Source organism: Penicillium psychrofluorescens (genome assembly GCF_964197705.1).
Source record: "Penicillium psychrofluorescens genome assembly, chromosome: 4".
NCBI lineage: Eukaryota > Fungi > Ascomycota > Eurotiomycetes > Eurotiales > Aspergillaceae > Penicillium > Penicillium psychrofluorescens.
Genome location: NC_133442.1, coordinates 3,280,092 through 3,294,855, shown reverse-complemented (window position 1 = coordinate 3,294,855; position 14,764 = coordinate 3,280,092). Strand labels below are relative to the sequence as shown.

The window sequence follows — 14,764 nt, the reverse complement described above, 5'->3', positions numbered from 1 at the left end:
AAGGAGTGGCTTGCTCGATTGACCGCATCCCTGCTTCAACGAGCAGAAGCGGTGGGTGGGGGAAGTGTTCCGGTCCAGGTATTCTCCCAGCTCGCGACAAAAAGACGATTTGGGTGTTGACGGAATGTGGGAATCAAGGGAGCGCCTGGCAGTGCTCTCGCAACGCGAGGGACGGAAGGGGAAAGTTAAGTTGACGGTGTGTGTGGTTTTGGGTGGTGTGGTGGGTAGAGTTGCAGCAGTGGTGGTAAAGTGTTGGAGCAAAGAGGCGCAAGAAACCTGAGCCACCGAGTCAGGGTCGGTGTTAGTGTTGATTGACGGTGGGGGAAAGTGCGACGAACGCCAACCGGTAAACAAATCTCTGGATCGGGACTAGTGCCATCAGGTGATTAATGCCGTGTCGATCACATCAGCACGTAAGCCTTCTGATAAGACTACAAACCCTTATAATTAGGACTATATAACGTCTAGATAGGGAGGTCCAAAATTTGATGCCACGAAAGGCTAGGGCTTTGCATTTTTTTAAGGAGAATCATTTATTTGACAAGAGAGTAAAGTTCGTGGAACGGTTTCGCACTTCCTCCTTCCTTGCACGCAGGCGGCTAAAGCGACCGAAGCAATCATAAATTGTCTTCGTATGTTGACAAATGTGTTTTGAGGTGATCGGGTCGCTTGGGTGAGCGAGTCGCTAGGGAATTATGTCAACTGTGGAAATTACCGTCTAGAGCTGAAATGTTGCCTTTGGCACTTTTTGGTCTAGCGGTATATTTGCCCAAATGTTGGTCGACAAATTACGTTAGGACAAAAAAGGTACTTCCGCTTATTAAGAGAAGGCGGGTGCCTAAGAATGCACCTGTGTACGTGATTTGGTGTTCCTTTTTTTTTCTCAAATTCTTTCCGTCCTATTTAGGAGGCTGACCTGGGTGTTGTTCTCACCGGACGACTTTGAACGGTTCCTTTCATATCCTCCACACCGTGGGACAAAGCAGCTTCCGCCGCCATGACAACCGTAACGACAGAGACCTCAGCAGCGTCGGCATTGGCGGAATCATGCGATGAAGGACGCGACAAGGAAATTGTGGAAACGGAAAGAGAGTCGCCAAGGCTATATAGGAACGTTCTATGTGAGGAGTCGTTGGAGAACGATAGCAAGTCGGCCTTAGAGTCGCTCTGGATTATCACTATATTAACTGGTGTCACTTTCATCAGTGTCTCGGGAGCTGGGATTTTGACCACCGCGCTTCCTTCTATCTCAGCCGACATCAACCTCAACCGCGATCTGATCTTCTGGCCGGCATCGGTATATGCTTTATCTGCAGGATGCACCTTGCTAGCATTCGGCTCCGTTGCAGATGTGGTTGGCTCTAAGAGAATGTGGCTGATCGGGAGCGGCTTCTCGTGTCCTCTAATCCTTGCATGTGGACTTTCCCGCACTGGTAACCAATTCATCCTTTTCCGTGCGCTGCTAGGACTCTTTGTGGCTATGTGTCTCCCGACATCCATGTCGCTAGTGACTGCGTCCTTTCCACCTGGACGCAAGAGGAATATTGCCTTTGCAGCAACAGGAATGGGACAGCCACTAGGCTATGCGTTAGGACTCATTCTTGGTGGTGTTTTCACCAACACCATCGGCTGGCGATGGGGGTTTTACATTACCGCCATTATCGATGCCGTATTGTTTGTCGGGTCCATCTTGATCCTTCCATCGGACGCGGATTCGATGAAGCTATGCCGGGCTACATGGCATAAGCTTGCTTACGATGTTGATTGGATTGGCGTAGCAATTCTAGCTTTGGCATTTGGACTCCTATCCTATGTACTTGTGTGAGTCATCTTTGGTCTTTGTATTTAATGCCTTATCCAGATGTTGCTGACACTTCTATAGGATGATCACATATACCTACAGGAATATGTCTGAGCCCCAATACATCGTGCTGCTCGCCATCTCTATATTACTCCTCCCTATTTTCTCGCTTTGGGTGAAATGGCAGGTAAAGCACAACAGGCCGGCCTTGATTCCAAACGCTTTATGGCGAAATCTGCCCTTTCTTTTTATCTGCGTGGCCATGTTCTTCACATGGGCCGGGTTCAACTCTTTCCAGTACATATCAACCCTGTTCTTTCAGGACGTCCAGGACATCTCGGCCCTCCAAGCTTCCATTCGCTTCTTGCCCATGGCTGTAGTTGGCGTGGCCACCAACATAGTTACTGCTCATCTAGTGTCAAAGGTGGATGTAAACCTGCTGCTGGGGGTGAGTGCACTGATAACAGCGATTTCACCTATCTTAATGGCGGTTGCCTCCCCCAACTGGACATATTGGACTGCAGCCTTTGTTGCTATGACGTTAAGTCCGATCAACGGCGATGGTGAGTAACTTCCTCAACTTATGTATCTGATAAGAACGATGCAAATGCTGACTTGTCATTTGCCTAGTGCTATGGACTGTGTCTAGTCTGATAATTTCTCGGGCATTCCCTGATGACTCAATGGCTCTGGCTGGGAGTGTCTTCAATACCATCTCCCAGCTGGGTAACTCTGTTGGGCTGGCTGTCACTGCCGTCATAGCCACCTCAGTCACCGCCCATGATGGCTCGGCAAACAATACAAGTACATCTTCTCAAACGGGCAATCAGCTTCTAGAGGGATATCGTGCTGCGTATTGGACTATATTTGCTGGTATGGTATTTGTCTTCCTAGTGAGCTCCTTGGGGCTTCGTCACGTGGGAAAAGTTGGTAACAAGCAAGGCTAAGAGCTTCTAATGGTCGACGAAGATGGCAACTGGTACCGGTGTTTTTTGTTTTTTCTTTCCCTTGGACGCGGAGAATCTCTCCCATTCTGCGCGAATTATTGTACCTATTTCCTCAGGGAACAAATTTGACTGGATTATCAGTTGTCCTGTGGGTGATTGAATGTACTGGTCACGTCCATTTTCTCATTAAAATGTGCTCTATGATTCAAAATGACAGCTTCACTGTTCGTAGTAATCACACTATAAAACCGCTTATTTGTTTCTCTGCGTTCCTCTTTGGATAATTGAGGCCTTAATGATCTGGTTTCACTCGTTGGCCGAATCGGCAGAGCGTGTTCTAGGCCTAAAAAAGGCTAAGACTGGCTAATTTCTGTCTGTCGACGAGACGCTGCTCGTCTTCCCTAGTTTTTCTCTGTGATGCTAGATTTGGCCTAGACTCTTACTAAGCTACCGGCTGTTAAGTTAACTAACTAACTTATTTTATTCGGATGATGGAATCAGCTATTTTATACGCCTTGGCACTTCCAAAACGGGTTAGTTATGAGCTCGCGGCAGCCCGCGGTGGGCGACGGGCAGAACGAGTATGGGCGACGGGCAGATAGTTGGCGTGGGCCGGGTTCTAATTCCAGCCCACGGGCGGGCGGTGGCGAGGCCTATCTGTCCCTCAACCATAACTTTCGGCCGATCTTCAATTATGGTCGATTTTCCCTCCAGGATGGGAAGTGTAGGTATGTAGACCGCAGATATGAATGATTGTTGTGACGATAATGATAATCAGTTAGTAAATTTAGAGTAGTTGATCAAGGCTTATTCTGCAGAACCTCCGAGCTGGACCGAATATATATCGCCGCCAAGCTAGTTGTCACAAACAGGATGTAGATATTGGAGAGTGACCAACACCCGGTATTCTGTAATAGTAGCACATAAGGCGCATAATAGCTCGATTGCCGATGGAACCGACAGCGGACCCCGCCGCCCTCACCAAACTACTCCAAAGTCTCTCCTTGGATGGACGAAACAAACATCGCTGACAAAACACCCTCGCTCTTTCTCGCCTCTCCACCACCCCCCATTATCCAGTCCCCCGCATCGATCGGTATACTCTTATATCCTCTCACCAACAGATAAGAAAATGGCGCTCGTCGATTCCGAGCCCCGGTACATCTACAAAATCATCCCCTCCACCTCACCCGTCCGGGAGCCGCTGCCCGAGTTCCTCCCTGTGAGCGAACTCGACCAGAACTCTGGCTTCATCCACCTTTCTACGGCACTTCAAGTCCCCAACACGCTCAAGTTCTTCTTCAAGGACGAACCGCTCGTGTACATTCTGCGCATCGAATATACGACTGTGGTTCACCATGTGCGGTGGGAGTCGCCAGATGGCAAGGTGTGCGGGCCGCGGCCGGGGGAGGGATTGTTTCCGGTAAGGCATAACTTGGCATGCTCGCAACCAAGTTGAAATACTAAACTCCTAATTAAAGCATCTGTACAACGGATTGAAGTTGGGAAAAGACCAAGCCGAGAGTATCGCTATTTGGCAGAATGACGGTGGATGGGATAAAGCACTGAATGGGGCAAAGCCATGGCTCGTGTATTGATTTTTCTTCTTCTTCTTCTAATTATTCGTTTTTCCTTCCCAAAGTTCCGGTCCGGCATAGCCAAGGAGATCACCCTACGAGTTCTATCTAGTCTCCAATAGGATGACAGTGCATAATCTGTCCGTCTGTTCAGACATAAGCATTGTTCTTTTCTTCCATGGGCCATTCGGGAGAGCACTTACACCACAAAGCAGACTCTGGACTCGCCAGAAAGACAAAGCTGGTTGCCACCTCGCTGGGTTCACCGGGTCGACCCAGCGCTGTCTTCGTGCCCCATCCCTCCATTTGCTTGGCATCTCGAGTATCAACTTGAATGGGCGAGTAGACGGCACCAGGGCTGCGCATCCATCAGTTTTCATGAACCAAAAGGGAAAGTAAGACTGACGCCACTGCATTGACGCGAATGCCCTTGGGGATCAACTGTACAGCCAGCGATCTAGTGAAGCCGACGATAGCACCTTTCGTCGCGGCGTAGTCGACCATGGTGCCTGATCCACGGAAGGTCACAACGGAGGAAGTGTTGATAATGCTGGTGCTCATGTCAGCTGGGACTGTGATTCTTCCACCAAAATACATACCTATCGCCTCGGCCCATATGCGGTAAAGCATATTTGGTCAACGCCATCATCTGGATGATGTTGGTCCGGAAAATATCCTCGACCTCGTCCAGATTGATGTCTGCAAAATTCTTGCACATGTTCTGGGCGGACGCATTGTTGATCAGGACGTTGATACGGCCGAATCTAGTTCCAGCGTCAGCGAGATCAACAGCAGGATTGGGCCCACGAACTTTTGGACATGTTGCTTTACTGCCTGGCAGCAAAAAGTACGATCCCTCAAGTCCCCGACAATGAGATGACAAGATCGTCCCTCCTTCTCAATCACACTCTTGGTGTATTCTGCATCCTCTTGCTCCTTGGGCAGATAGATGATGCTGATGTCTGCGCCCTCTCTTCCCATAAAAATGGCTACTGACCGACCGATTCCAGAACTAAGGATGTGCTCTTAGCCGGTAGATCATTATCCATGACGAACACTTACTCTCCTCCTGTGAGGAGGACTTTCTTATCCTTCAGCTTGCCCGATCCAACATATTCAATGAACTGGCCGTTTGATTCCAGCTTGGTCGACTCGCTAGGTGGCAGCATTTCCTTCTCCAGCCTGACAAGTAATTAGAATAATTCTCAGGGACCGAAAATTAGAATGTGGTTCTCACGCTGGCTTGGGCTGACTCTGTACCGACCTCGGAGCCTTGAAGGTGCCATGTTCGCCCATAGGAGACGCCATCTTGGACAGTAGGATGAGCAATTTTTTGAGAGGACAGACAAACCGGTGAGTTGACTATTTCCAAGACACACATGACTGTATCTTTGCTTATATCTAGTGTATTTGGTTCATGATCATTGTGTCGTCATGCTAGTGCAAAGCCGTGCGGGATGAGGGGCCGGAAACGGCACACGCAGAAGCATATTGACGGTCATTTACTTTCAGGAATCACGCCATTCAATCGACTCGGGCAGCACTTCATAGTTATGGTTCTGATGAGGAAGGAGCAGCTATCTTATCTTGGTAACCCTAGGAGACCATATTGATCCCCCACTGTTGTCAGGATCCTGCCTAGATATGTAGGTGTCTCGAGAGTCTCATGCCCGCAGAGAGTCAGCGCGTTATACACTGCTATGTATTATTGCAAACCAACTATAGTGAACTACATCCCAACACTCCTTTGAAATCATGACTCAGCAGATGCACCCACTGATCGGCTGTTGGCCAATCACGATCGTCACCGGTGAAAACCCAGGCAGGCTAAACCCGAAACAGTCAAGCTCCTGGCCGAGCACGGAAGGAAACCAAAACTGCCATCTTCGCTCGACTTTTTTTCTTCTTCTTTCTTTTCTTTGGGAAAGCCCGTCTTTCTCCATCAACAGAAGGTTTCCCTGGTCCTGTTGATTATCCTCGAGACCTCTGTTTCATCTCTCTGGATTCTCCTATCCTTCGGTTTATAAATAATGCCCATTTCCAACGGCGACGCTGCTCCCGGTTCCGCTATGAAGGCCGAGATTGAGGACTACACCAAGGCCTTGGAGGTCCTGGAGACGTACACCACCCGCGATGGCCTGGATGTCGATACCCTCATCGACTCCGACAAGCACGGTGCCTTGACCTACAATGACTTCCTGGTCCTGCCTGGTTACATCGGTAAGACCCCTCCATCTTTTTGGTTAGCGGTCTCGTGCTCACATTTTTCCTCTCAGGTTTCCCTGCCTCCGATGTCACTCTGGACACCCCGGTCACCAAGCGCATCTCGCTGAAGGTTCCTCTTCTGTCGTCGCCCATGGACACGGTCACTGAGCACAACATGGCCATCCACATGGCTCTGCTCGGTGGTCTGGGTGTCATCCACCACAACTGCTCTCCTGAGGACCAGGCCGAGATGGTCCGTAAGGTTAAGCGTTACGAGAACGGCTTCATCCTCGACCCGGTCGTTCTCTCGCCCAAGGCCACCGTTGGTGAGGCCAAGGAGCTCAAGGCCAAGTGGGGCTTTGGTGGTTTCCCTGTCACTGGTGAGTTACCAACATTTTTTTTTCTGGGTCGTTGCTTGCATGATGTTTTCCATCTTTTTCAAAATAACTTTCGTTCCACTGCAGCAACGAAAGTTGCATTGTAGAGAACCAGATTTTATCTGAGCAAGTTTGTTTTTTGTGTCATTTGTCACACAGGATTTGCTTTCACCAGAATGCTAATTTAGCATTTACAGAGGACGGATCCCTTCGCTCCAAGCTGATTGGTATGGTTACCTCCCGGGACATTCAGTTCCACCCCAACAACGAGGACCCGGTGACTGCCATCATGGCCACCGACCTCGTCACCGCTCCTGCTGGCACCACCCTGGCCGAGGCCAACGATGTCCTCCGGCAGTCCAAGAAGGGCAAGCTGCCCATTGTGGATACCAATGGCAACCTTGTCTCGCTGCTCTCCCGCTCCGACCTGATGAAGAACCTTTACTACCCTCTGGCTTCGAAGCTCCCTCACTCCAAGCAGCTGATCTGTTCTGCTGCTATTGGCACCCGTGAGGAGGACAAGCACCGCCTCAAGCTGCTCGTGGAGGCTGGCCTGGATATCGTCAACCTGGACAGCAGCCAGGGTAATAGCTTGTATCAGATTGAGATGATCAAGTACGTCAAGAAGACTTTCCCCGAGATCGATGTTATCGCCGGCAACGTCGTCACTCGGGAGCAGGCTGCTTCCTTGATTGCTGCCGGCGCCGATGGCCTGAGAATTGGCATGGGCAGCGGTAGCGCTTGTATCACCCAGGAGGTTATGGCTTGCGGCCGTCCCCAGGCCGCTGCCGTCCGCAGCGTCTCATCCTTCGCTGCTCGCTTCGGCGTCCCCTGTATCGCCGATGGCGGAATCCAGAACGTCGGCCATATCGTTAAGGGTCTGGCGATGGGTGCCAGCACCGTCATGATGGGCGGTCTCCTCGCCGGTACCACCGAATCCCCCGGTGAATACTACGTCAGCAACGAGGGCCTGCTCGTCAAGGCCTACCGTGGTATGGGCAGTATCGCCGCCATGGAGGACAGGAAGGCCGGCGGCAGCGCCAAGGACAGCAAGGCCAGCAACGCCGGTACCGCTCGCTACTTCTCCGAGAAGGCCAGCGTGCTGGTTGCCCAGGGTGTGGCCGGCTCCGTGGTGGACCGTGGCTCCGTCACCAAGTTCATCCCGTACCTTGTTGCCGGTGTCCAGCACTCCCTGCAGGAAATTGGTACCCAGAGCGTGGCCGCTCTCCACGAGGCTGTCAACAACGGCACTGTCCGCTTTGAAATGAGAAGCGCCAGCGCCATGGCCGAGGGCAACGTCCACGACCTGCACAGCTACGACAAGAAGCTTTACGCGTAAGAGCTAAGTTTGTTTTGTGTTTCTGTGAATATGTTCCTCGGGAGCCCGACACCTCCCTCGCCCGAAGATACGTGGCCTTGGAAATAAAAAAAAGGGGGGGATATTATGATAGGATAGGAGTTACGAGCGTTACGCAATCAATCAATTCTGGTTATGAATCCATTTTATTTTCAAAAATGTAGTGGTAGTTTGTAGTTGATATGCCGTCGAGCACATGGTTCGGCTAAACCGGCGCGACAAAGGCGGGGGGCATTTTTAGCCTAGGCTGTTTGTCGGCTGGGCCAAGGGGACGGATCTATGGCTCTGCCACAGCTTCGCGGTCAAGCCATGTCCGCCTTGTTTCTTCACGACGCGCTTGTTTGCAGTCGCCAGATCGTATTCGCAGTAAACGTGTGCCCTCGAGTGACCGTGTCTCGTCATTCCTTGCATCATTGGCCATCTCAGCGCTTAACAACCATCGGACAGATCTCCGCGCGGAGAACGTATTCCACAGGCTCAGAACCAGGTTCAACGCCTCAAACCACTACAATGCCACGCACAAAAAGCGATGGCGCCGCGAAGAAGTCGCCCGCAGTGCCGCGTCCCAGTTCGAGGTTTGTCGTTATCGTCGTCATTGAGATTAATTGCGATATCTCATGAGCAAGTAACAGCTAACTTGTGTCCAGTGTGATCCTCGTCTCCCCCAAGAACGAGATTCTGCTCCTTCATCGAGTGCAGACCTCCAGCTCTTTTGCATCTGCCCATGTGTTTCCGGGCGGTAACCTGTCCAGCCAGGACGGAGAATGCCCGCCTCCCGAGGACCGGACGCGGCACGATGATGCTCCCTGCTACCGACGTGCTGCGATCCGCGAACTCTTCGAGGAGAGCGGTGTTCTTCTCGCCAAAGATGCGGAGTCGGGGAAGATGATTGCTGTCAACGAGGAGACGAGAGAGAAGGGCCGGCGCCTCATCCATCAGAATGAGGTTAGCTTTGCAGAGTGGTTGAAGCGGCAACACCCAACTGCTGTGCCGGACATCGGTTTGTCCTTTCGCGTCATTTCTTTCTAGACCGTCAATGCTAATGCCCTATACAGACAAATTGATTCCATTCACCCATTGGGTGACCCCAACCAACGTGCCGAAGCGGTATACCACGCAAATGTATCTCTACTTCATGCCTCTGCCCGTCAACGTGGATAAGAGCCTACTCAAAGAACTGCCCTCCGAAGGCGAACGCGACGAACTCCAAGTCCCCACCGCGGACGGCGGCATCGAGGTAACAGAAGCGCAATTCCTGCCCGCTTCGGAATGGCTCCGGCGCGCACGCAACGCGGAGATCATTCTCTTCCCGCCACAGTTCCTGCTCCTGCACTTGGTCTCGGGGTTTCTGGATCAGGAGCCTCGGGCGAATATTTCAGTCGAGGAAATGGAGAGGCGCCGTGCGGCGCTAGTTGAATTTGTGCATTCGGGCTCGCCGCCTTGGACAGATAAGTTCATCTCGCCGAAGATGCTCAAGATGACAGAGGACGGACGCTCTATTCTGGCATTGGATGATGCTGGGGCTGAACTTAAGGGATTGGGGAAGCAGGGCGAGTCCGAGAGGGTTGTTCTGGTGCAGTTTACGAAGGGGACTGTTAGAAAGGTGGAAGTGGGCTGGAGGAAGGAGGTGTTGCGGGAGGAGAGGGAGAAGAGCAATTTGTAGATGATTTAGATTTTTTTTCTGTCTATAATTAGCGAGATAGCCTACTGTACATATGGCCAATACATGTCTACATCGGAGAGAGACTTTGGATGTAAGGAAATGGTGGAGCATTACTGCCACGGCCTAATTTAGGGCCTGGAGTAACGCCACACACTCCCGCTATCGCTACCGCCAGCCCTCGACAAAGATCACATGACCCACACAAATCCATTTCCAGTCGGATTTTCATGTTCAGCGAAACCCTCCACCTCCAACCTCACCGTCGCCCAAACCCTCTACCACCCCCCAACCCGCCAAAATGGAGAACGAGAAGGGAGAGATCGTCGATCTGTACGTTTTCACTGCTCCTTTTTCGCTGCGATCGAAATCTCTGTCTCGTTCCGTGTGTCCTGGAAATCTTCCCCCATTGTTCGTCCGACACTCCAGCAATGCCTTCTTCACACCCGGTCGGACTGGAAATCACAGCGCAACAAATACCGGCGAAATCAATTCTGTGCGACCTGTCTTGTGAGCAACCGGAGAAGGTTTTCAGGACGCAATCGGGAACTTGACGAGAGACATCGAAAATTCAACTCCCAACACAAACTAACCAATTCCCACTCACAGCTACGTCCCCCGCAAGTGCAGCGCCACCAACCGCATCATCAAGGCCAACGACCACGCCTCGGTCCAGCTGTCCGTCGGCAAGGTCGACGAGAACGGCCGCTACACCGGCGAGAACCAGACCTACGCCCTGTGCGGATTCATCCGCGCCCGCGGCGAGAGCGACGACTCGTTCAACCGTCTCGCTCAGCGTGATGGCTACCTGAAGAACGTGTGGTCTGGCAGCTCCCAGCGGTAAATGTTTTTTTGCCGTGTGGTATTAGATGGTTGATGTGATGGTGAGTTGATAACCAGGCGTCTCGATGAGTTCCCGGACTAACGTTGTTCATTGGATAGACGAATGTGGCTCGATGGTCGCGTTCAGGGAGTTGGGATTTTTAAAAAGAAAGAAAAAACAGGACAGAGGGATACATCCGGTCCCTTCTTCGTCTCTATTTTTTCTTATACTTCTGTTCTCCTACTTTCCTCTATCTATCGAAATGAAAATCGAATGGACGACTTTAAACCAAACAAAAAGTCACTGGGGCCAGCATATCGGTCCTCTTTTCTTATTCTCTGCATATCGGCACATCAAGGCCTCCTCACCCAAAGTAGACTCGAGAAGACTCCCCGTTTTCTCTGATGTCAACTTATCTCCCATGAGCGAGGAGGTAGAAACGTAACCATCTGCCGAATATCAAATCTCCGCCTTCTGATGAGCCACTGTTGCAGAGATTCATGCACTGGGGCACAGATACGGGTGGGACATTTCTGTCACTAGTACTACTGTTGTAGAAGCTGCATCGATCTAGCGCATGTTCTTCATTTCTCCTCATCCATCGTTGATATGCAATCCCGTCATCTCCTACATGAACTCGTAAACATGCAGAAACTCTGGCGTGATAAGAACCCAGAACCTCCGCAAGACAGAACAAGAAACAGAAAATTTTTCTCTATAAGTTACCTCCTCCAGTTGCAACGTTTTAATTCTTTTCCAGGCGAACGGCGGGGTTGCTTTCGATGAAGTTCAGATCGACCTTGTGGCCGAGGAGCTCACGGATATTGTTCACGCCGTACCTGTGAAACCAAAGTGTTAGCACGAGCCATGATAATACAGTAGATAAAAAGACATACTTAATCATAGTCGGTCTCTCCAAACTCAGACCCCAGCCGTAGACTTGCATGTTCTTCGGCAGGCCCATTGACTCCAGCATCTCTGGCCGGAACATACCACTGTTACCGATCTCCACCCATTTACCCAGACCCTCGTGGTAGCCGAAGATCTCCATGCTTGGCTCGGTGTAGGGGTTGTATGCGGGCTTGAAGCGCAGCTGGTGGATGCCCATCTTGGCGAAGAAGACTTCCATGAATCCAATCAGACCACCGAGCGTCAACCCAAAGTCCGCAATCACACCCTCGATCTGGTGGAATTCTGCCAGATGGGTAGCGTCGACGGCCTCATTCCGGAAGACACGGTCAATACTGAAGAATCGCGCCGGCCGCGGGTTGGCGGCCAGCTTGTGCAGCACGTACGACGAGACGGAAGTGGTGTGCGTGCGGAGCACCAGGCGTAGGGACTCCTCCGCGCTCCAGGGGTAGCGGTACCCGATAGACCCGAATTTACCGTGCTCGTGCACTTCCCGTACGTTGTCCCAGTACTTTTTATAGTCGAGCGGCGCGTCCGTCGTTGCCTTGGAGGCGGGCTGGGTCGACTTGGGGCGGTGGGGGTCGTCGAGGGGATCCTCGCGCGGGGGGTCTGCGGTTGCCGGGTCGGCGATGTAGAAAGTATCCTGGAGGTCGCGGGCAGGATGTTGCTGCGGCACGAACAGCGCATCGAAATTCCAGAAGCCCGTCTCGACATAGCGGTTGGTCGGCATCTCCTCGAAACCCATCTCGAAGAAGATGTTACGGAATTCCTGCCGCACCTTGTTCAGCGGGTGGAAAGCACCTGCGGGCGTGACGGCACCCTTGGCGTTGAAGTTGTAGGGCTTGAAGGTCGCCGTCTTCCACGAGCCGTTGGCCAACATCTCGGGAGTCAAGTCGGTCTCCTCCTTGATCATTTTCCGGGCGTACTTGGGCCCCTTGGAGGCCGTGTAGGTGATGACCTTTTGAAGGGTGACTAGCTTCCTCCGTTTGAGATCTGTGACGGCTTTTGCGTCGTCGAGGGTCTGGGTGCGTTGAACGGTGAGCAGCTGCTGTTGCGTCTCGTCCACGATTTTGTCGGTGGTTGCCCGCAACACGTCCTTGTCCTTCTTGATCCAGCCGCGCTTGAAGGCATTGCCCTGGCCAACCTTGGCGTTATCCTTGCCCACCACCGCGGGCAATTCGCTGATCTTCAATCCGTCCATGGCGGCGACCACGGCGGCGAAGACCTTGGCCTCGTGGGAGCCATTGGTCACAATCTCCTGGCCCTCCGGAGTGAGAACAAATATTTCCTTGTCATTGGTCTCGTACTGGACCATCTGCCGCGAGGCTAGACGGTCCAGCGCACTTTTGACGATTGCTGAGGGGGTGGAGGGGAAAAGTTCGTTGGAGGGGAGGGGCACATCGGATGCGGATAGAGCATCCAGGATGTGGGTTGTCATGTCGTCGGACGCCATGGTTGCAGCCGTTGCCTGCGTGCTGTGGCGACGAGAGCTGGGGGTGAGAGAGTCGGGGAGATGCTGGTGGGTGCCGTTCGTGGAAATTGTGACTCTACAGACAAGGTGGCCCGGTGGGGCACAGAGACCAAGTGTGCATTTCCATTGACTGACTCCGCGGATGACTCGTGATCAGTTGTTTCTTTCTCATCACCTTGTATTGCGCATTTTTCGAAAATGCAATGTTGGCCTCGGAAGACCTGCTTGTCGAACTGCTGTCTATCCTTCCAGCCAATTTGAATGAGACAGCCGATATTTGTCCCTTGTTTGTCGTAGCCTCTCGATGTTTCTACTTTGTATCAACAATCAACAACTTCAATAGCCCTGCATCCTATGAGCCACTGGGTGTGATAAAGCCAAGCTTGTAAGCATAGTGATTGCATCGCCTCTATGTTCAATTGTTCAAGGTCTAGTGTAGTGCAGCCACTCTACAAACATGGAATGTATATCCGTTCCTTAGCAAGATTTGTGAATGCCACGTCAAGTCTAGGTTAGGCAAGAGGTCACTGAATAGTGCGAGCCTCAAAAGTTTCTGAGAGCTTGTCTGACCCTCGTGTAGCCAAGCCGCATGATTATCGTGCCAACCTCCTCGATCTCTTCTCGTCTCACTTGTGAACTCGTCAACGAATGTTACATGAGAACAGTTGACAAGGACTAAAAGGTTACAGTTGGACTAGAACACCCGCAGGCAGTAAACATAACATTAAAGTAGGAACTATGGAGCCTGGCATTGCATCTCACATCTCGTTGCTGTTTCTGCCTCCCTGAGAACCTCATATTGAGAAAGCCTTATAAGGGCTCACTCTGGGAAAAAGAAGGCGATGTCTCAATCTTACCAGCTACGTAGCTAGAGGCGAGAGTAATCAACATGGGAAGAAATAGGAAAAAGTGAAGTCAAATCCAAACTGATTTACCTCATGTAGATCAAGAACACAAATAGCCCGGATATCGTCTACATGTCAGTTCATGGCAAGTATGATCACCGGATGATATATTGGTGTGAGACAAGCTTCTAAACTGAACCAATACACGAAAGGTCAATGGTGGTCTCCGATTTTATGCCATACAATATAGTCTACTAAGTATAAATGAAAGTCCTATCCTGAGGCATTGATGAAGGAGAATGTCCTTTGCCCATCCATTCTCTTCAAGTATAGCTCAAGCAGTTACTCCGCCATGAAATTTTCAGTATACTACGGAACCTTGGCTCTCGGAGCTCTTTCGCTCCCCTCGATGGTCGCCTCTGCGGTTCTTATTCAGCCTGCCATCATGACGAATGCTGCTGGGATCCATGTTCGCGGCTCTCTGCTTGAGAGAATTGCGAGGGCCACTAGTTCCCACGAGGAGCTGAATATCCAAGATCAGATCTATGTTTCTTGCACCCTGGATCATTATACTCTCGGACAAGTTTGCGGTAAGCTCCTTCCAATGCGCGAACTAGGGAACCTTGTCCTGACTATAGCAATGTACTGAAGCTGGCGTTACTTGTACGGTATATCTTGAAGAGCTTTTCTTTGTTTGTCCGTAAATAGCCGTACTACCGGGCAAGAAAGTCTCAGTATGTAAGCCGAGTAGTATTGATATCTCAATTATTTGCGATTCTTGGCAGTTTGGAA

General features: G+C 51.3%; 6 protein-coding genes across 6 annotated transcripts; 4 read left to right on the top strand and 2 right to left on the bottom strand.

Annotated features, from left to right (window-relative positions):
* Positions 1-3,880: 3,880 nt before the first annotated feature.
* PFLUO_LOCUS6887 (uncharacterized protein) lies at positions 3,881-4,346 on the top strand (the record flags this gene model as incomplete). Its single annotated transcript, XM_073784473.1, has 2 exons — positions 3,881-4,171; positions 4,230-4,346. The coding sequence occupies 2 exons, from the start codon at positions 3,881-3,883 to the stop codon at positions 4,344-4,346; spliced, it is 408 nt and encodes a 135-aa protein (XP_073640925.1).
* An 87-nt stretch (positions 4,347-4,433) lies between these two features.
* On the bottom strand, positions 4,434-5,633 carry PFLUO_LOCUS6886 (uncharacterized protein; the record flags this gene model as incomplete). The annotated part of the gene is made up of 6 exons (XM_073784472.1): positions 4,434-4,471; positions 4,529-4,683; positions 4,732-4,875; positions 4,925-5,089; positions 5,388-5,507; positions 5,563-5,633. 6 exons carry the CDS (start codon positions 5,631-5,633, stop codon positions 4,434-4,436), a joined length of 693 nt encoding a protein of 230 aa, XP_073640924.1.
* Positions 5,634-6,355: 722 nt separating this feature from the next.
* Positions 6,356-8,246, top strand: PFLUO_LOCUS6885 (inosine-5'-monophosphate dehydrogenase; the record flags this gene model as incomplete). Its single annotated transcript, XM_073784471.1, has 3 exons — positions 6,356-6,545; positions 6,602-6,910; positions 7,105-8,246. The coding sequence occupies 3 exons, from the start codon at positions 6,356-6,358 to the stop codon at positions 8,244-8,246; spliced, it is 1,641 nt and encodes a 546-aa protein (XP_073640923.1).
* A 528-nt stretch (positions 8,247-8,774) lies between these two features.
* Positions 8,775-9,927, top strand: PFLUO_LOCUS6884 (uncharacterized protein; the record flags this gene model as incomplete). The annotated part of the gene is made up of 3 exons (XM_073784470.1): positions 8,775-8,839; positions 8,912-9,264; positions 9,320-9,927. 3 exons carry the CDS (start codon positions 8,775-8,777, stop codon positions 9,925-9,927), a joined length of 1,026 nt encoding a protein of 341 aa, XP_073640922.1.
* Positions 9,928-10,225: 298 nt separating this feature from the next.
* On the top strand, positions 10,226-10,768 carry PFLUO_LOCUS6883 (40S ribosomal protein S21; the record flags this gene model as incomplete). The annotated part of the gene is made up of 2 exons (XM_073784469.1): positions 10,226-10,257; positions 10,534-10,768. 2 exons carry the CDS (start codon positions 10,226-10,228, stop codon positions 10,766-10,768), a joined length of 267 nt encoding a protein of 88 aa, XP_073640921.1.
* Positions 10,769-11,492: 724 nt separating this feature from the next.
* On the bottom strand, positions 11,493-13,109 carry PFLUO_LOCUS6882 (beta subunit; the record flags this gene model as incomplete). The annotated part of the gene is made up of 2 exons (XM_073784468.1): positions 11,493-11,586; positions 11,644-13,109. The coding sequence occupies 2 exons, from the start codon at positions 13,107-13,109 to the stop codon at positions 11,493-11,495; spliced, it is 1,560 nt and encodes a 519-aa protein (XP_073640920.1).
* Positions 13,110-14,764: the final 1,655 nt, after the last annotated feature.